Here is a 22,106-nt window from a genome sequence, read left to right as displayed (position 1 = left end):
TTCATTCAAAATGAGTATTGTCCAGTATACTATATAGTATAAGTCCAAATCTTTTTTATTTACATAGAAGGATATCCTCAATAGTGTTGAATACATAATGTAGAGCTCAGGGTTTTCGACTGTCTTTATTCACAGATAATGTCAGTATTACCTTTTACATTTTTCTTTGTTTTAAACCTTCACTGTTCTGTCTGTTCCTCCTCTCAGGACTACAGGAACCAGATCAACAACAAAAACAACAGCAGCCACCAGAGTCTGGTCTTCCAGGTCCCGCAAGGACACAAACCAGGGACCTTCCCCATCTCTCTGGCTCATAAACACACTATCCTGTCCACAATCATCGACAGCAACTCGGTCAACTGGAGGACCGGGAGCTTTCACGGTTACCGGGGTCGAAACAGTTGCCATCTGGGGACATCTTCGCTGGCCACTAGTGACCAGGACACCTCGTCTTCTTCTCCTTGTGAGGCGGTCCGCAGTCCACTCGCCGTGCTGGATCATCGGCTGAGTATCTACGACAACGTGCCGGACGACCAGCAGCTGTCTGAAAGTGAAGGTGGCAGTGGGGGAAGTGGCAGCGACGCAGAGCGGATGGGGGAGGAGTCAGAGGTAGGTCCAAAACCTATAGGTTACTTACGTAACCCCAGTCTCAGAGTAACATGAAGTGAGATGTCTCACTATGGGATGCGCCTCATTGCGGAGCAAACAGAAGCATCAATCTCATTACGCCAATCCTGATTGGCTGGTGATCTTGACGTCAGCGTCAGGGAATTCACCCCCTATAAGTAGCATGCGTCATTCAAAATAAGCACCTCTTCTCGCTTCACCATAGCAAGGAGGGCCGTCTGGTGAGACATCTCACTTCATGTTACTCTGAGTACTGGGGTTACGTAAGTAACCTATAGTTCTCATTCATAACACTCCGTTAGATGTTTCACTATGGGAAATTGTAGCTCCCGTATTGCCAGACGAGCTTATCTCGAAAATCACCAAACCAACCAGGTGCCCAGCACTGCTTGAGTCACACTGGGAGCAGAACGTCCAGCCTGTTAAGAGTCGGACAAAAGTGAGCGGCGATGACCAGCTCGCCGCCGCACCAATGTCTTAGATGGGAGACATCCTGGACAGAGCTCAGGATGCAGCCAGACACTGAGTCGAAAGAGCGGACCCGAGGGTGCCTGCGAACTCTGACTCGTATGGGCCCCAAAGCAATTGCTTCCACAAACCAGTGGGAGAGCCGTTGCTTAGTAACAGGCTTGCCCTTATAAGGGTTAGCCCAGGACACAAGGGGTTGGTCATTATGACGAAGCACCCTTGATCTGTCTAGCCCGTGCGTAAAGCACGGGCTAGACACGGCAAATCCGGCCGCTGTTCCCCGGAGGAATACAGTGGCGGGGAGGATGCCTTAATGTCAAATGTGGTACCTGAACCAACCGCCTTAAGATAAAGGCAGGGTTGGGCTTCAACCACACTCTGTTTGCCCTGGTACCACTCACGGGCCAGGCCCATCGAGCCAAGCGCTCTGGGTGTGGGTGAAAGATCGCCCCCCCCCCGCTTGGGACAGTATATCCCTGCGTAGTGGGAGCTGCCATGGCTGCCCGCACAGCAGCTGATATATCTCCGCTAGCCAGTACATAGCTGGCCAGTGCGGAGCTATCAGGATAAGTGTGTGGCGTTGCTCTCTCACTCTGGCCAGAGTTGGGGGTATCAGAGCCAGGGGTGGGAACGTGCAGAAGGCCCGGGGGCCAATCGTGCGCGAGTGCATCCACGCCTAACGGTGCATTTAGATCGTGCATCGAAAAGAACAGCTGACACTGAGCGTTGTCTTTCGATGCGAACAGATCCACCGCGGCTCTGCCGTAACGCACCCACAGCTGGCTCACAATCCTTGGATGTAGAGTCCAGTCTGCATAGTGGTGCACCTCTGGACAGTAGATCCGCCCCGAGGTTCATCACTCCCGGTACGTGCGTCGCTCTCAGAGAGAGGAGACGTCTACCGCTCCATAGGATCAGTTTGCGCGCCAGTGTGTGTAACTGGAGAGAACGCAAACCCCCTTGGCGGTTTATATACGATATTGTGGTCATATTGTCTGTCCTCACGAGGACGTGATGTCCTCTGAGGAAAGGCAGAAAGCGTTTTAGGGTGAGAAACACCGCTAAAAGCTCCAGGTAATTTATGTGCGCCCGCTGGAGGTCTCTGCTCCAGAGACCCCTCACCGGGCGACCTTCATAAATACCTCCCCAGCCTGTCAGACATGCGTCCGTGGTGACCACTTTCCGTGAAAGGACAGCACCCATAGGCACACCTCGTACTAGAAAAGTCGGGTGCAGCCAGTGACGTAGTGCCATTACGCATTTCACAGTAACCATCACCCTTTTTTTTGTTTTAGGGCGGCCACCCAGCGCTGAAACTCCCTCATGTGTAAGCGTCCCAGTCGTACGACCAGGATGGCTGACGCCATGAGCCCCAGCAATCGCAGGCATGATCTGAAGAGAACATGTTTGCTTAGCTGGAAATGAGCGAGACAAGCTCTGAAAGCTTTCACTCTTTCCGCTGACAGGCGGGCTGTAAAGGGCACCGAGTTCAGGCTTAAACCCAGGAAGAGTATAGTCTGCGCGGGGCACAACATGCTCTTCTCTGTGTTTATTATGAAACCCAGGTTGAGCAGGTGCTTTACGAGGACATTTGTCTGCGTAATAGCCTCCTGCTCCGACTGTGCGAGAAGCAGCCAGTCGTCCAGGTAGGTCGCCAGGCGAATACCCTGTTGTCTTAACGGGGCTATCGCGGCTTCCGTACATCGTACAAACACTCTTGGGCTGAAAGACAGACCGAAGGGAAGTACTCTGTATTCGTAACAGATCCCCTGAAATGCGAATCTCAGATATTTCCTGTGTGGGTAATATACTGGGATGTGAAAATACGCATCTTTCAGGTCGACTGATGTAAACCAGTCGTCTTGTCGCACGAGCCGCAGCAGAGATGTGTGAGTGAGCATTCTGAATTTGTATATTTTTAGATATTTGTTCAGAGCCCTCAAATCAAGTATTGGCCGAATTCCGTTCCCTCCCCGTTTGGGAACGAGGAAGTACTTGGAATAGAAGCCGCCCTGACTCTGCTCGGCGGGTACAACAGATATAGCCCTCTTTTCTAGGAGTGAGAGAATCTCTCTCTCTAGAATATGGGCTGACTCTCCTCGGGCTTGCGAATGCAGAATGCCCGAGAAGCGAGGGGGGGTGACAGCGAATTGGAGTCTGTAGCCCCGTGTTACTGTCTTGAAAACCCAAGCAGATGATGTGAGCATCTTCCACTGCATGCTCCTTAGAGCCAGTCGAGATGTCACGTATCTTCCCCTCTGAGTCTCTATTTGTTGTGTTATGGGGCCCTCTAGTGTCTGAACACAGTGGTGCCCCTTTTCGACAATCCCCACCGACACTGCGCATGCGCATGACGGTGGTGCCTTCACAACCCCAGCCGGCACTGCGCATGCGCGTGACGGTGGTGCCTTCACAGACCCGCCTGTAATCCGCCTTTTGAGAGATGCCGTAGCTGCTCTCAGAAGGGGAACAGTTGACGGGCTGTTTATTGGTTTTATTGTTTTTCTTTTCATTTTTCTGAGCTGCGCCCTCGGCCTGAAGCCTGGATGTGTCAGCGGAAAATGTTTTATGACAGAAAAATCAACAAATGTGTGACATGTGTTTGTGCGGACTTGAGGATGGTGTTGATGCATCTCTCGATGCGGCGGGAACACATTTAGAGCTGGGGAACCGTGGACTTCCAGCTCTGTCACAGAGGGGAGAAGGAGGGCCTGTCACGCCGCTCGCTTCTTCTTCCTCGACTGCTGGCCGAAATTCTGGGTTGGCTGCGCCTGGGCTGCAGCTGGAACCGGAGAATTTCTAGGCCAGCTTGCCCTCGTCTCCAGCCTGGGCTGGGGACTCAGGGCGGGCTGCGACCTCTGCGTCTTCGGTGTTTTAAACCGAGCAGGGTTCGAGGCAGCTTGGGCGAAGGACTGCTGCTGCGAAGGACTGCTGCTGTGAAGGCAGCGGCTGGACCCTTCGAGGGAGGCAGAGGTGGAGTGCCTCGTCCTCCTTCTTTTTCGACTCACACCTCCTTTGCATGGAGGCGCGAGCGGAGCCGAAAATTCCCTCGGGAACGATGGGTATATCCAGCACATCCTCCTTTTCCCGGTCTGGGAGGTTGGTGAGGTTGAGCCATCTTGCTTTTTCCTGCACCACCATGATCCCCATTGCCTTGCCCGTGGCCTGGACGGTGCAGCGTTGGACACGGAGACAAATGTCGGTGACCGCTGCCATCTCGTCCAGAGTGGCTGCCCCCGGGTTACCCAACAGGTCCTCGCAGAGCTCCGCTTGGTAAGCGGTTAGCAGCGAGGACACATTCAGGGCCCTGGCGGACAACGCTGCAGCTTTGTAGGACCGTTCAGTCATTGTCGACTGAAATCGGTCCGACTTTGCTGGCAGCGTGGGGTTCCTGCTCGGTGACGGGCCCATCCTCGGTAGGAGGTGGGCCGCTACCAGCGGTTCCATGGGCGGTATGCGGAGCAGGCCGAGCTTCTCCATTCCGTCACAGTCTAGGGAGGAGGCACCCTGGATTGGGACCTTGTTGCTGAAGGGCCGGTCTCTCCACGAGACCGACACCTCATCCAACATCTCCGGGAAGACTGGAAGGAGTTGCCTCTTCGTCCGCGCTGCTTGGGGAAAATGTTTCCCTTCGTAGCCTGGACCTGGAGGTCTCCTTGGCCATTTCAGGCCACGGGATGTTGAGTCTGGCCGCGGCGCGTTTACACACGGCCTGCAGGTCCATGCTCAGACAGGGCGAAGCTGGTGTGCTATCGCCCGGGAGAGCAGCCCTCGCTCCAGGCTTTGCAGCCTGAGCCGATGACATGAAGATGTCCTCTTCATGTTCATCCGACTCGGACAGGAGGAACGCCAAGGCGTCCTCTTCGTCCTCATCGTAGTCCAGCTCGAGGACATCCTCCGCGGGTGAGACCGTGGTGAGGTCTAACCGGGAGCCCCAGCTCGGTAAAGCGTGGGGTCCCGTTCCCGCGTGTCTTGCCGTCACCGGGTCCCGGCCTGCCAGGGCGCGGGATTCCGGTTCTGCAGCCATCGCAGATAATGAGCCCCAGACCGACACGGAGAGGGGTTCACTCTCTGCGGCGGACGCCCCCGCGTCTTGACTGCCGGCCGGCAGGTCAGTGGACATGGGGGGGTCCTGCTCCGACAGGCTAGCTTGGCGTGCTAGCCGTCGGCGGAGGCTCTTCACGGTGAAGCAGACACAATGTCCGCACGAGCCGGGGTTGTCGATAGCGCCTCGGGCGTGTTCCAGCCCGAGGCAGGACGAGCAGACCTGGTGTGTGTCTGTGCCCGAGATCTTCAACCCGCAGCCGCAGAGTCGAGCCACCGAGTCCCTGACTCCTCTGGTGTGAGGGAGAGAGGCGTCCATCTTGTTCGCCTCGTGGCGTGGAGAGGGCCCGCTCTCAACAGGTAAGTTGGGAGAAAAAAGGTGTTACCACCCTGTCCTTAATCCGGAGAAAAGGACGGTGTGGGTCTTTTATTCCCGGAGAATACTGACTGGTGTGACAGTATGCTCCTTTAATCCTTTCCTCCTCCGTGGGGAAGAGAAAAGAAAAAACGTCCTCGCTACCGTGGTGTCGATAGTGAGGGAGCGAGCTAGCAACGGGTGTGTTGCTAGCTTGAAAAAATCAGACCTACCTTACTTTCCGGGGAAGAGAAGGGCGAGGTCGATTTCAATACTAACTGGCGTTAGTATTACCGTCTTCCTGCAAAGCAGAAGGAGTAGCCGGCGAGCGCCCGTTGACTGAAATGGATATTTGGGTTCAGTCTGTGGACCGTTAAGCTTGTCCGGCTACTATAGAGATATGCTCTGAAGCGAGAAGAGGTGTTTGAATGACGCATGCGTCGTGGCGCAAGCTACTTATAGGGGGTGAATTCCCTGACGTTGACGTCAAGATCACCAGCAAATCAGGATTGGCGTAATGAGATTGATGCTTCTGTTTGCTCCGCGATGAGGCTCATCCCATAGTGAGACATCGAACGGAGTGTTATGAATGAGAACTGTTACTCCACTTTCATTTTTATACTTATAGATTTCGAAAATAAGGCTGTCTCACACCTTAAAATGCTTACTTGCAAACAATGTGGTTGTTGAATATACAGAAATAATCTCACAATCCCATTTCATTTAATTTCAAACATTTATTTATCCAGGTGTATCCCATTGAAATCATTGATCTCTTTTTCAAGGGAGACCTGCTCAAGTAGGTTCCACATGAAACATAAAAACATAAACAGAACAACAAAAAGGACATCATACAGCATCATTACAGGGATTTACAATTTACATAACTATCCACATGAACAGGTACCAACAGCTTCCGATTGAGTAGCATCCAACTGAGCTTTAAAAACATTTAGTGGCACCAGATTGCTCAGTTTTGCTTTCGAGTTTTCGCATTAGGAAGAGTTTAACATTTTTCTCCTTTTTGTAGTCAGAAACGTCTGGTTTATTTTAAGCATCTAGAGGCCTTTAAAGTCTGCATACTTTAAAGATTTACTGAGTAGTCAATATTCTTTCAAATACATTGCAATATTAAAAGGAGGTCTTGCCTGGTAAAGCCACTTCTTATAAAAGTATATGGTTTTAACTGAGTAGTCTAAATAGTTTGACCTTGATGCAAAACATATTGGGAAACATGGGAATAAGAATGAACAATAACTAAGAAAAACACAATGAGCTGACAGATAGACAAAGAAGATTAGTACAGGGACTGTCACACTGTACAAGAGTGTACTAAATCAAATCCACAAAAGATCTTATAATGTTTGTGAAGCCAAGACATCGAAGTAAATGTCTTTGAGTTTCAGTTTGAGTTCTAAATTGATGACATTCTTGGAAGCAAAGTTTTTCTTTGAATTGTAAAAGCTGTGGCAGTGCAGAGTGGATCTGTCCATGGAGCTGAACTGTCATGTCACTACAATGGATGGGCCACTTCAAAGGCCCAGATATACTGTGGTTATATTTCTGATTCCCCTGGCTATGAATGGGAATGGAAAGATTTACCTCAAATGACAGAACAGGTCAGAGAAATGTTTTAAAAATGTATTATGTTGTAAAAATCAGTCAAATTAGTAACGTTTTAGAAAGATATTACAAGCCTGATTCGTTTTGTCAACAGCAGGAACATTCTGTATATACAGTGGGGCAAAAAAGTATTTAGTCAGCCACCAATTGTGCAAGTTCTCCCACTTAAAAATATGAGAGAGGCCTGTAATTTTCATTCTAGGTATACCTCAACTATGAGAGACAAAATGAGGAGAAAAAAATCCAGAAAATCACATCTATGGGGGTTGAGATCTGGAGACTGGCTAGGCCACTCCAGGACCTTGAAATGCTTCTTACGAAGCCACTCCTTCGTTGCCCGGGCGGTGTGTTTGGGATCATTGTCATGCTGAAAGACCCAGCCACGTTTCATCTTCAATGCCCTTGCTGATGGAAGGAGGTTGTCACTCAAATTCATCAAATTCATCTGACCATATGACATTCTCCCAATCCTCTTCTGGATCATCTAAATGCTCTCTAGCAAACTTCAGACGGGCCTGGACCAGGGTTTCCGTTAGCCGGTAATTACCGGTTTTTAGCTGGTAACATTTATAAAAAACCGGTAAATTCAAAACCTGACGGTCAAAATGTCTGGTAATAATTAGGGAGGCTCCGATCGATCGGCCGCCGGTCATTATCGGCCGATATTCACTCTTAATAGTTTGATCGGTGCTCTCTATAAAGGCCGATCAGCAGAGCTGGATCTGATCGATATGGACATGAACGCGAGTGAAGTGTAACCGGACGCGAGAGAGAGATCAGATCAGCTGCTGAGTCTGACCTAGACACACAGCTCTGCAGAATCACCTGAAGCCCCGCCCTCTGTTTAGCGCGCTGCAGGAGCTGCATGAGAAACTGACGTGCTGTCAGGAGAGAGAGAGAGAGAGAGAGAGAGAGAAGAGAGAGAGAGGAGAGAGAGAGAGAGAGAGAGAGAGAGAGAGAGAGAGAGAGAGAGAGAGAGAGAGAGGAGAGGAGAGAGAGAGGAGAGGAGAGAGAGAGGAGAGAGAGAGAGAGAGAGAGGAGAGAGATAGAGAGAGAGAGAGAGAGAGAGAGAGGAGAGAGAGAGAGAGAGAGAGAGAGAGAGAGGCAGGCAGAGAGAGGCAGAGAGAGGCTCCGGTTCTCCCGTGTTATTATTCAAAGTTGATGTAAACTTCTGAATAATGTACGTTATCTACTACAAGTAGTTTGTTTGAATGTAATAATTATGTTGTTTGTTGTTTGTGGAATCATTTATTGAAAAATGAATCTGAATTTTTTTCGATCTGTTACGATTATAAACTGAAGCAATATCAAAATGAGCCCCAGCATCAGCATATCTGCTCATAGTCCAGTAATTACCTGCTAACGGAAACTCTGCTACACAACTATTATTATTATTATTGAAATATGACCGGTAAGTTTCAAATTTGTCCGGTAAAATAAAATCTGCCCGGACATTTGACCGTCGAGAAAAAATCCTAGCGGAAACCCTGGCCTGGACATGTACTGGCTTAAGCAGGGGGACACGTCTGGCACTGCAGGATTTGAGTCCCTGGCGTCGTAGTGTGTTACTGATGGTAGCCTTTGTTACTTTGGTCCCAGCTCTCTGCAGGTCATTGACTCGGTCCCCCCGTGTGGTTCTGGGATTTTTGCTCACCGTTCTTGTGATCCCAGCTCGAGGGAGATTATCAGTGGTCTTGTATGTCTTCCATTTTCTAATAATTGCTCCCACAGTTGATTTATTCACACCAAGCTGCTTACCTATTGCAGATTCAGTCTTCCCAGCCTGGTGCAGGTCTACAATTTTGTTTCTGGTGTCCTTTGACAGCTCTTTGGTCTTGGCCATAGTGGAGTTTGGAGTGTGACTATTTGAGGTTGTGGACAGGTGTCTTTTATACTGATAACAAGTTCAAACAGGTGCCAGTAATACAGTTAACGAGTGGAGGACAGAGGAGGCTCTTAAAGAAGAAGTTACAGGTCTGTGAGAGCCAGAGATCTTGTTTGTTTGTAGGTGACCAAATACTTATTTTACCGAGGAATTTACCAATGAATTCATTAAAAATCCTACAATGTGATTTCCTGGATTCTTTCCCCCCATTCTGTCTCTCATAGTTGAAGTGTACCTAGGATGAAAATTACAGGCCTCTCTCGTCTTTTTAAGTGGGAGAACTTGCACAATTGGTGGCTGACTAAATACTTTTTTGCCCCACTGTATATGTCTCAATTGCTCTTCTGCCTCTCTACTAAAGAAAGTTAAAATCGATACGAACACGGATCATTCGGTGCTGAACTAAGCACCAAATGAAGCCAGAAATCATTTTATGAGTTATGATATCAATTACATTTTAAATTAAAAATATACAATAAACCATGTCAGTTAATTATGCTGCTTCAACCGTGTTCTACTTTCTATAGAAGAGTAGCCATTGGAATATAAATGGATCCTATCCTGACAAGAAAGATGGCAGACATAGTAATAAAGGATAATGACATGACATATGCTGACATGAAATATTACCTACAGGAAAGTCATAAGTAATGGATTTTAAGGAACCAGTTACTTTGGAGAAATTGATTTATAACTTTCCTCCAAAATTGGTGTATGGCAATAATATCCTTTAAACCTGCTGAATCAGTCAACTGAAGAAAAAGTGAAAGTATACCAAAAAGCTGAAAAACTTTTTAAAAAACCTTTTTTAAATGATTGTGATTTTTTTTTAACTAAATGAATAGACTTACCGCTGTAGGCTGCCTGTGGTAATACTTGTAGTCCTCGTTTTCTGACTGGTTTTCTCGTTCTTTCCAAGGTGAGTGAGTTGTTGGCAGGCGAAGACGTCTTCTCTGCACTGGACAGCGTTTTGAAGAGGATCGGTGACCTCCAACAGCTGGTGTCCACCTGGTCTGAAAGTCTATCCGAGGACGACTGCCAGAGAGGTTCCTCCTCGTCCTCCTCCTCCACCTCTTCATCCTCTTCTCAGGACACTCCTTCCAGAGGCTCCTCAGCAGCCTCCCCCTGCCCCTCCTCCCCCAGCCACATCCACCTGGAGGTGCAGCAGGAGGAGGCCCCTGAGACCGGAGAGGAGCCGAAGACCAGATCGCCACAACCCAGGAGCAGGTGATGCAAGAAACTAAATTGAGTGTTCTTTATAGAAAATGTAATAATAATAATAATAATGATGATGATAATAATTTTGTATTAATAATAAGAAATTGATACATAATAATCATAATAATAATCTGTTTTAAATAATAATAATATTAAATAGATATAATGATAATAATAATAATAATAATAATAATAATAATAATAATAATAATAATGGTAATCATTTTGTATTAATAATAATACATAGAGTAATAATAATAGCAATTAGAATAATAAATGGATAATCAAGAAGAAGAAGAAGAAGAAGAAGAAGAAGAAGAAGAAGAAGAAGAAGAAGAAGAAGAAGAAGAAGAAGAAGAAGAAGAAGAAGAAGAAGTAAAAATAAATAAATAAATGATAATAATAACATAAAGAAGCAGAAGAAATTCAACCCAATTTGTGGACACTCTAAGTTGCCCTGGACATTTTTAAATGTAAGCCTAAGTGTCCAGAAGGGCTCCAATAAAATGTATTTATTGTAGGTCTTTTTGGATAAAAACATCAGCTAAATGAAATGTAAAGTGGATAAATTCCCTTTAGGCATCAACTGAAATAAAGGTGGAGTTAATGTAAGGCACTTAAAGAGCCTGTGACAGCATCCCAACAACTGTTGTGCAATGAAATATTGGGCTACTAGTAATCTCGAACCGTCAGTTTAAAAAAGAAAAAGCGATACGGTTCCGTTAAATATCAATCATTTCGAACATCGCGGGGAAATTCCTTCGACTCATTTTGAAGTTTTGGGGGAAGCCGGAAGTGACGTCAATGCGGGAACGCTTCACTGTGCGGCGAGAGAGCCAAACACGGACAAAGTGTGTTGTCATGCGTAGAAATGGTGAATTACTGAGTTTAGGCACGCTAATAACGTTTTAATGAAGTTGACTACAGTATATTCATATTTGTCAGTGCTTTCATGTCAATTCGGCGAACATAAACATACATGATCGTGGTGAAGATGATGATTACATTAGGATTAAAAATCGGTAGTGAGAGCTGCTGAATTTCCTCCCGTCGGATGTGATATAAAAACAAATTGATTATTTTTGTGGTTGTAAACTCAAGTGGATGAAACTACATTTATTAGTTCTTTCATGTCAATTCGGCGAACATATGATACATTAAATGATCGTTTGTTTGAGCCGGTCTGCATTTCCTGATGAGAAAACAAACCGATGCTTTTTGTAGTTGTAGTACACCAACATGGATTAAACGTGTGTTTTTTTTACCACAATGTTGGGGAAATTAATAGATAAAATGCACGGATCCCGATGGGCCGGTACCGAAGTGGGCCGGTCGGATAAGTCACTAGCACGTCATCCCCCACTCCCCCCGTTGACAATTTACTAGCGGTACCGAAGTGGGCCGGTCGAGAGTCCCGGGATGATTTTTAATCCCATTCCACCACTGGCTCCATGACCATATGATCGCCCATATTGACGCACCTCATTCCTAAACTTCTAACAGATACAACATAAACCGATCCTTCAGCCTCATATGAGCTCTCAGACACGTTCAACATTAACCTGTCATCGCTGTCTGAGCTTGCTGCTGTGTGCACCGTCGTGCGTTTACATGCAGATGCTGGGATCCTGAACGGTGCAGCTGGAGCGCTGTGCCCGCAATGACGTCACACATCATTTGGCGGGACTTGAAGAATCCCCGAGAAGATCCAGAAAATTGTCAACATTGAAGGCAGATTAATGGTTATCAAAGTACAAATATCCAAAATCAGTTCAGGAACGGTTTTCAAGGGGACAATATTTACTCAAATTGATGGGTTTGGATGATGGGGGAAACTCGTGTCACAGGCTCTTTAAATAAAAGCAGTGACCTCATGGAGAATAGTTTGATTGCCTCGTTACAGTGCTGCTTTTTATTCCCTTTTTTGTAGCGTATTTGTTCTGAATAAAAAGCTATGAGGCCTCTCCTGTAATGTAGAGTCAGCCGCAACATCAGTGTTGCTTATGGATGCTGCTTGAGTTGCTTGTTAGGTTTAATATAAGTGTTGTTAATTGCTCGTTTACTGACCAACTGATAATTATTATAGCTTTTACTAAATATTTAACATCGCTTTGCACAGGCCCTGCCTAAAGTTAAAACAAATCTGACAATGTAGAATTGAGCAAGACAAGCATATACTAAAAATAAAAGAATGTTAACAATCTGTATGCCAAAATGATGAACGCTGTGTGCTAAATGTTGAAAAATTTGCATCCAGTAGTTGTGCCATGCTGACATGCCAACGTTAAGGCTAAATTAAGTTGTGCTGAATATATTTGAATGATAATGGTAATCTGCTACAAGCGCAGATGTGTTTAAATAAAGCGGAGAGTCTAAAAAATATAGATAAATTATCTAAAATGGGCAACATACAGATGATTAACCATTTACATTTGGTGATACACATTTATTTTGGACAAACATAACAATATAATTTTAAGGTATATTTCAGTTGGTTGCTATCATGGCTATACACTATTGGAAAGCATCACAATTACTTTTACATTAGTTTTTTTCACAAAACACAGAAAATAATATGAATAATTATACTAATAGTAATAAAAATACTAAAGAAACATACATTTTTTTGTATGAAAATCTAAATGAAAACTCTTGGCCTTTATTTTCAACAATGTAACTTCTCTTGATTGTGAAACTGGCATTAAGGTGTGTTTGTGTGTTTTTCGTGTCTATTTGTGTACTTATCTGTTGTGGCTGCTGTGTTTCCAGCAGGGTGAGTCGGCAGCTCTGGTCCAGTGAGCAGAGCCTGGCCTCCAGTGCAGGAGTGGAGAGCCAGTCCGTGTCCCAGTTCCTCCTGCTGCAGAAACTCTCGCTGCTCAAACTCACCGCTCTGATGGGACAAATACTCTCCCCGTGCAGTAAGCAGGGCTGGAACTGGTAGAAGTGTGAAAGGACTGTGGGATGATTTTCATGCTTGGAAATACAGTGAGGGGTGAGGAGAGGTTAAGGACAGGGTTAGCATGAAGGTGAGAAACTCTTCCTGCACACCTGCATGGGGGAAACTTTCTCAAGGAAACAACTGTGGAAAGGAGGGCAGGTGGGTGGGGCGAAGGGTAAATATTTCAGGCAGCCTATTTAGAAGATTCATCATTATTCATGGACAACCTTGCCCCAGCTTAAAAAAATCAACAACAACAGCAGCATGCTTCAAGTAGAATAAACTGCCTTCCAGAAAGAACCCGGGGAAGGACTGCAGGTGCTTCACCTTCTGTCTGTGTTCCCGGGAAATCACAACAAGCTATGTATCTGTCAACCTTTCTGCTTGCTGGTTAACTGCTTAAGCATTGTGTCTTATTTTGCACGGTCCTCTCCCCCCCCCTATATTTCTTTCCCACACAAATGGTAATTATCTCAAAGATTGTAAAGGGTAGAAGGAGGTCGAGGTCACCGAGATGAAGTTAGTTTAAGGTTGGATATTCACTCCGGTCTTCTTACTCAATGTCACAGACTGTCTGTAGTCAGATAAGGATAAGCTTATGTTGCCATACATAAATTAAAGTTTTAATTAATTTTCAAAACATGTATGCCATCTTGCTCATATAAGTGAAAGTTATTTTGGATGTAATATGAACATTTATATAAAAAAACAATAAAAAGTTTTGATTATTTGTAATAACTGTCATTTGACCCATCGACTACTAATTGATACCACTGGACGAATAACATACACCTGGCTTCAGTGCTTATTCTATTTTTTATAAATATTTTTATGAATTTGTACTTTAAACTCCTGAATTATTTTCAATATCTTCCATATGATGTGATCGTGTGTGTTCACTGTTATTTGCATAACATTACTACAACGTTATGTAAATAATTGCAAGGTTTACACTAATATGAGCAAGTTAGCAGAGTGGTATTACAAATAGATTGTGCGTTATTTCCTTCTGGCAAAGTCTCCAGAAAATCCAACTTACTGAGAGTGTTCAGAAAGGGGATGAAAATATCCCTGATTTATCTGGACTGCACTTCAAAGTCTGTGAAATTCTGAGTGTGGAGATTTGGATTTGGCCAGTGTGTGTCTGTAACGTCCTTAGAGAGGTGGTGAGGGTACGGCAAGCCCAAAGGGACAGTAGTGGAATTAGGACAAAGAGGGGAATTAGAACAAGTTGAAACTGTCTCCTTCTAATAAGGTGTTTTCAGACTCTTGAGCTCAAGTTGTTTGTGGGTAAAGTGTGGGAAGTTTTTACTGCACTTTTGTATTGACATACCGTATGGAGTTAATGAGATCAGGGTTTTGCCTCCTACACACTTTCTTTTTTTTGAATGAGCCCTCTTGCAAAATAAACACAAATTCATTTTTCATTCATAATGATAATACAATAATTATTTGTTTACTCTGCTGAAAATGTGTATTCTCTAATGTATGTTGGTGTGACCTGCTTATTTTCTGCTTTGGTGAAAAAGCAATTAGATTTTTTGCTCAATGAGATAAGGCTGAAAGAGGGAATTGAGCATTAAACAAACAAAAAATGCCTCCAAAAATGACTCCTCACAGATATTCGTCTTTAATTTTCAGGATCAAACATGTGTTCAGTGGGAGACTCAGGAAAAACAGCTGCTCTGTGGAAGCAGGTTGTAAAGCATCAGCCAGGCTTCATGTAGTTCAGTTTTAGCATTTCAAACAGCTCCATTTTCCACAGATTACATTTAATAAATCTCATGAAAGGGAGCCAAATTGAGGAGAAATGGTGTCAAAACTGACCTCTAGGAGTAAAAGGAAGAACACATCCATTTAACATTTTGTTCAACAAAGCAGGAGTTTAAAATGGGCTCAAATGACTTGTTCTTACATTAATGATGGCAAAATCATGTTCTTTTAATGGATTAAGTGACAATAATACAATTGACTAAGGGTAGTTTAATCCCATTTAATCCCACAAAATACGGTAAATTATGGCAAATTATTGTACTTTGTTAAAAGCTCTGTCGGTTTTTGGGAAAGGCATTACTTGTGGTTGAATACGAACAACTTCAGAAAATGTCATCTCATAAAAGGTCAAAGTTGAAATGGATGTGTCCCCAAGTAGTGGTGCGTTAGCTGTGAAGTCCAACAGTTTTGCCAAATCTTTAACTATGTATTTTGTTAAGAAAAACCTGGTTACCACATATATGTTCCGAAACCCTAGATATCTTGTATATGTAGAAATAGAGCTGAATCGGATAGGAACTGATTGTAAGACAAATCCAAAACTTACAAATCTCTACAGTATTTTATTTTGTAAAAGTTAGACACCTTCACACACAGTGAGTAGTACAACTGTACGCTCTATTTATACAGCATATTGGCCATTAACTGCAGAAAAAGAAATCCCTCCAGGCTTTAACAATCAGTTGAAGTCTTATTATTTCAATGATTTAATCACCGATGCAAACGCGAGTGCTGGGTTAATAAAAATACAGCAATTAACTGCTGATTAGGACGGATGATACTCTGAGCCACTTCCCTCAAAATAGCCAGTTTGTTTCCGATAGCCGCTGTTAGAAGTGGAAGAAAAAAACAGAGGGATGAAAAGAGAACTGAAAAGCTTTTAGAGTGCATGTGTGATATCATTTTCTCTTTGTACTTTGGTGAATGCTGCAGGGCCAGCATGTGGTGTAATACCAAGTACAGAAGAGGTTTCCCTTGTGATTGCTAGAGTTCTATGGATCTTGCCTTTGTTGAACCTTTTTATTACAAGACTGCAGTTTTATCAAGGCCTAGAAACTAATAAATTTAGGCTCTTTCTTCCACACGCCACACCAAGAAACTGACTGAAGGATCTAATGACGTCTCTCTCACCTGCAGGACTGTTCCTAAACAGCAGAGGAAGACCAAGCCAATGGAGGTGAAAGGTCGGAGGGTTTTTGGGGTTCCTCTTCTGTCCAGCGTCCAGCAGACAGGAGAGCCACTTCCTCCCAGCATCCTCAGGGCACTGGTCTACCTGAGGACCGAGTGTTTGGACCAGGTAATGGAGCCATAATAGGCCTGCAGGGATATTAAAACACTAGTAACACTCTGTCTGTATCTTGAGAGTTCAAAGCATTTAAAGGCTTTATTGTGATATGCACTGTAGCTACAGTGTAGTTGTTGGCAATGAGAATCTCAAGTGCTCTAAAAGTGCAGTATATATTGAGAAAATCCCATTAATAAAACCCATATAAGTAAAGTAATGCAGAAGTGCAGTTACAAATCATCGCAAGAGAACTGAATTGAAAATGTAATAGTATACATCATAGAATTGTTAGAATATATAAATATGTGGACTGTAAAATTATATATTGGCTATTAACATGTAAGTGAGGACCAGAGACCAGAAAACAACTAGGATACAACAGGCAATCCCTAAGACAATGTAACAATTAATGATAAAACGAGTAAGAGAAAGACAAATAACATAAGAAAGGCTATTTATGGTTGTAAGCACTTTAATAAAATGTTTTGTATTGTGTTCTCTTTCAGGTGGGTCTTTTCCGTAAGTCTGGGGTGAAGTCTCGTATCCAGTACCTCAGAGAGCTGGTGGAGTCGGACCCGTTAGGCGTTTTATACGACGGTCAGTCCGCCTTCGACGTGGCCGACATGGTGAAGCAATACTTCAGAGACCTGCCTGAACCCATCTTCACCAGCAAACTCTGCGAGTCCTTCCTCCAAATTTACCAATGTGAGCAGCCACTACTGTTAGCATCAGGCCAGCATTGAGAAGATAACATTTCTATTTGTGTGTAATTAATGTAGGGTTAAATCCTATGTCTGTATCTCTTCTCACATGACCTATTTCCATCCAATCCTGCCTAGTGTAGGCTTTATGTTAAAACACCAGGACAAATGTGACTGTTGTGAACTTAACAAGCAATAAGCTTAGCTAGCCACTTTAGCTGGCAATTAGCACATCACCCTGGCTAAAAATATTTTCATTTATGTGTCCCCTCTTCTATCCTTTCTTGTTTCTTGTCACATGTACAATATTATATATACTTTGAATGTGACAGGTTGACATGCTAACGTTAGCTCAGTCTCAATTAACTAATGCTATCCACACTTAGACCTGTTAAACGCTAGAGTCTCTCGACCATCGAAGTTGTGTTACTTTTCCTAGGAGAAAGATAATCCATTACATTGGACGTGTCTTTTTTCTGGTCTGTGTCAAAATTATTAAAAAAACGAACATGTTATTTTTCTGTTTGCAGATTTCCCGAAGGATCAGCAGCTGGTTGCAGCTCAGGCGGCCATCTTGCTTCTTCCTGATGAGAACAGGGTGGCGCTGCGTACGCTGCTCTTCTTCCTGCAGGACGTGGTGGCCTGTGTGGAGGAGAACCAGATGACTCCAACCAACATCGCAGTTTGCCTGGCGCCGTCACTTTTCCACCTCAACACCCTGAAGAGAGACGCCAATGCCCGGTGAGCCACACAGACACAACCATAGTAACTGTCCAAAATATTGTTAGGGAAAAACCTGGATCACATCTTTTTTGTTTTATCTCAGTTAAATAAGGAGCACATTGTCACAGTTACATGAGTTTTTACAGCGGTTACATAAGACCTAGACTGCTAATTATGAAGTCCACAACTTAGATTTTAGTTTTGTAATAGAAAAAGAGCATGGAATTCATATTTTTTTTATTATTCTTTGAGAGTTGGCTCATTATCTGAATTTTTTGTGTATATTTCATCTGGGGTTTCATCAGTCTTTCTGTTGAACACATCACATACAGTTTTGACAACAAACATTTCAAAATGTTTCAGTATAATAAACATAAAGAAGTTAAAAATATCTATAAATTGTTTGATAAATGTACTAAAACATATTCAAACTAATGTCTGCCTGGAAGATCGGATAACATCTTAAAACCTACAGTTATGTCTTAAAATGTAATACATTAAAATGACTATTTAATAAAAATGTCATAAAACATTAAGCTCAGTAGTTAGGAAGCTAAAACATGCAAAAGATCTGGTATGGTCGCCTGAAGAAACGTTTTTAAATAACCTCTGACCTTTGTAATAGTTATTAAGGATGAGAGTGCTAGGGTAGGAAACAAATGATCGCATAGGATGTGATTGAACTGTGCAAACTTGAAAAAGTATTACATTCTGAATTATGTTATTACATCTGCAGAATGCTTTGTTTTGGCCTCAGGCTTTGACTTAATCATGGTTCACTTTTGGAAATCTGAGCCTCTGATTTAGCTCAACAGTACATCCTCACTTCCCCTTTGATTTTTGTTATGCATGTGTGTCAAACTTGCTTTTCTTTCCTCCTTTTGTTGCTTCATTAGCGTCATGTTTCAAAAGTTCTCACTTCTCACAGATAAAATCGCCTCTGGATCAGATCCAGCTGTTACACTCACACTTTCTCTTTGTAATGAAAAGCTGTCTGCACAGTTCACACATGAAGCACATTACGTAAACTCCACTAATTTCCATCCGGCCTGAACTTAATTTCTCAATTGGCTTTTGACATACGAAAAATTATATGAGAAAAAAGAAGAATGTTTTTAATAGTTTTTGGACAATAATAGAGCTCTATGGTACAGGGGAAGGTGATATATGAAGCTTTGATAAACACAATCTATGTATTTACTTTGATTTCAGAAACAGAATGCTTTATATCTCCTGGGGGTAATTGGGTTTTGTGACAGTTGTTGTATTTTAGAATACAAAATAAAAATAAAATACAAATATTATAAAAACAAAATAAGTCAAATGTCCAATACAATATAAAAATCCAATCCATTACAAATATGTATATAAATATAAAAATTAAATAAAAAATATTCATATCAAAATAAGAAGTAAGACACACTTTTAAAACCTTTTTATAATTGATCTTGTTTCCTTCTACCATGATCTTCAACTTTTCTTCATCCTCATTATTTTCTCTATCCTCCCTAACATCATCTCTTGGCCACATTTTTCTGTCTTTGCCTCCCTTCACATCTCCTCCTCCTTGTTTTCTCATTCTGTAATCTCTCCTTTCCCTAACTCCTCTTCCTCCTGTATGTTCCTCCCTCCGTTTCATCTCCACCTTTCCTGTCTCCACTTTCTGCAACTGATGGAAATGACATAACGGCACAATCAGCACAATTGTGCCTCCCGTGTCCTGGAAGCCAGCGTCCCGCCCTGTCAGAAATCATGTCCACTTTGAGCCGGGAACAATAACTCGGAAAATTGGCTGATGCTTGCAGCTGTTCTCCCGCAGATCTAAAACATCTCATCTTTCTTCCTCATGTTTCTCTTTGACCGAACTCACTACTCCTACTGAGATATATACTTTTAATGGTCACAATTCTCATCCATGCAGCTTGGTTTGTTGTTTGGTATCGGTGTCTAATTTCCCTGTTTTGCTGGAAAGAGTCGGTAGCCTGTTTGTTACGATAAAATGATTTTCTGTCGATCTCTTTCTTTGTCATCAGACAAAAAAAAAATACAAAACATAATATCAAATAAAGTCAGAGAAAACTACTTTCTGTTTTGCAAGCTTTCCAAAAAAATCTGAAATGTCAGTTGCGGTAATTGTGAAAAAAAATGCTGCAGATTCCCAGTAACAGGGTGAAGACATGTCGCATGTTTCACCCTCTTCCCATTTCCTTTCAGCGTTCTCAAAACAGTCAAAAACAGGTTAGGGTTAGGTGTTGCACGTGATTGAGTCTCTCATTCTGTTATGCCCATATCCGAATCAGGCTTATAATCAACCAAAAATACTAATTAAAAACTGTTATTTCATTTTTCTATCTGTTAATCTGGTTTATCTAATCTAAACATTAGAATGTCTATTTCATGTTAAGAATTACTATAAATAATAGGTCATAGGACATTGCTAGGTCACACCAGGCAGGTAGTAAAAGCTTTGATGTCCATCTTAATCTTTTTACTGGTGGCTTTTTTATTATTATTGTAGACTGTTTGTTTTTTAAACCTACACAGTTAAAAGACATCAAATTCAGCTTCCAACCGGCTTTTTTGGCCGTACAGTCAATTGCTCAGACTTTCCTTAACAAAGATAATAAATCTTGGTCTTGTTCTTGTTGCTGTTGCAGATCCAGTCACAGGAAGTACAGCCTGGGCCGCCCGGACCAGCAGGACCTGAGTGAGAACCTGGCCGCCACGCAGGGCCTCGCTAACATGATCACCGAGGCCCAGAGACTCTTTCAGGTACAAAACAAATGTTCTGATATTTTTGACATAATGACATATTACTTTTTTTCTAAACAATATACTATTACTTTTTTTGACATACTGTCATTTGACTTTTTTTCATAACTATACTATGTCCTTTTGTAATTTTGTCTATGACGTTTTTTCTAATATTTTTGACATACTATACAGTGGCGAACTGTGTCTATCGCAACTGGACCTTCTAGACACCCCCCTCCTGGATTCGAAAATGTGGGTGTTCTAGTTAGACGGACGTCACGGAGGCAGTCACTTTGCGTTGAATGGCCTTTTTTTATAATGTCTATCTTTTCACTGAATGATCGTCTTGAAAAGGGTACTAACAACAATTCCGCAACAACATCATCTTCACCTGTTGCCATTTCGACGTAAAAAAACAATAAAACTTCAAATGAATTGCTACGTAACACTTACGCTGGATCCTCTGTCTCGAGCTAGTGAACTAACGGGCCTTCTAGACTCTAGAGTACCCTGGAACTGAGCGAATCTCTGAAAGAATACGCCTATTGGCTACAAATCAATATATGATCAACCTGTCAATCCAAACGTACGCTCTCATTCAGTGTAAGGGCCAGGGCATTCTATCAAGGATATAGAATACCTTGGTTGAAGGATATTTTACTCAGAGACCCAAAAAAAGATCTGATTAATAATAATAATAATAATTCCTTACATTTATTATAGCGCTTTTTCAATGACTAAAGCGCTTTTACATATACACACATTACATTACACATATATCATACATGCAATGGTCAGATACTGTGGACAATACCCACAGGAGCAAGTTCAGGTGAAGTGTCTTGCCCAAGGACACACCGGCTTTACAGACGCAGCAGCGGCGGGTTTCACCCCTTGATCTGATGATCATTGCACAGCGCACTGCGCCACACCGTCCATCATCGAGGCGCTTTTACAAGTATACATTGGTATTATACATGTACTGTGGACAATACCCACAGGAGCCAATCCGGGTGAAGTGTCTTGCCCAAGGCCTGACGCAGTGGCGGCAGGAGCGGGTTTCGAACTGGAGTTCCCCAGCACTCCCCCTTGATCTGATGATCGGATGCACAGACCACTGAGCCACCCGTCCGATTGTTTGCATTTTACACAAAACCACTGAAATGCATGTGGACCGAGAAAGACAAACAAATCAACGTAACACTGTAATCTTACAGATCAACAACACAGATATACGATTGTCATTTAGATAATAATTAGATTTTTTGTTTGTTTTATCGGAGTGTTCCAGGGTATTCTCTGAATACCTTGAAGGCCCTGACGGTTCACCACTGCTATACTAAGACTTTTGTATGATACATTTTTTTTACAAATAACATATCCACTTTGTAGCTTCCAGAGTTTTGGCCCAGTCAGCTCTTGAGTGCTGCGGGCTCCACCGAGGACTCGCTCTCTGAGGAAGGAGAAGGGCTGGTGGCCTTCAGTCCGAGTGGAGGTGAGGAGGAGGAGCAGCAGGAGAGATGGATCAAGCTGCAGCTGAGCACCCAGCCCCTCCTGAAGGAGGCCAGGGAGAGGAGCCGGGGCTGGGAGAGCCACTCAGCTCCAGAGTCCGTGGAGCTGGCCTCCAAGAAGGTAAATCAATGGATCAAACACTTTATTTTCCATACGCGGAATTGCTACAGTGTACCGAACTTTTCGGACTATAAGCCGCG

At 43.4% G+C, this 22,106-nt stretch overlaps 1 protein-coding gene across 4 annotated transcripts in view; it reads left to right on the top strand.

Moving 5' to 3' along the window:
* The window catches only part of LOC117458486 (rho GTPase-activating protein 7), a 135,167-nt gene that overhangs the window by 103,573 nt on the left and 9,488 nt on the right, over window positions 1-22,106 (top strand). For 3 of the 4 annotated variants that reach the window (XM_034098991.2, XM_034098987.2, XM_034098989.2), the window contains 8 exons: window positions 208-609; window positions 9,922-10,229; window positions 12,990-13,157; window positions 16,069-16,228; window positions 16,723-16,921; window positions 17,448-17,658; window positions 20,298-20,412; window positions 21,787-22,026. In XM_034098991.2, coding sequence (XP_033954882.1) covers window positions 208-609; window positions 9,922-10,229; window positions 12,990-13,157; window positions 16,069-16,228; window positions 16,723-16,921; window positions 17,448-17,658; window positions 20,298-20,412; window positions 21,787-22,026 — 1,803 coding nt within the window. The remainder of the gene's footprint in view (window positions 1-207; window positions 610-9,921; window positions 10,230-12,989; window positions 13,158-16,068; window positions 16,229-16,722; window positions 16,922-17,447; window positions 17,659-20,297; window positions 20,413-21,786; window positions 22,027-22,106) is intronic. The other variant, XM_034098988.2, reaches the window with a different exon arrangement.

Source organism: Pseudochaenichthys georgianus, chromosome 14 (genome assembly GCF_902827115.2).
Source record: "Pseudochaenichthys georgianus chromosome 14, fPseGeo1.2, whole genome shotgun sequence".
NCBI lineage: Eukaryota > Metazoa > Chordata > Actinopteri > Perciformes > Channichthyidae > Pseudochaenichthys > Pseudochaenichthys georgianus.
This window is presented reverse-complemented; position numbering and strand designations above follow the sequence as displayed.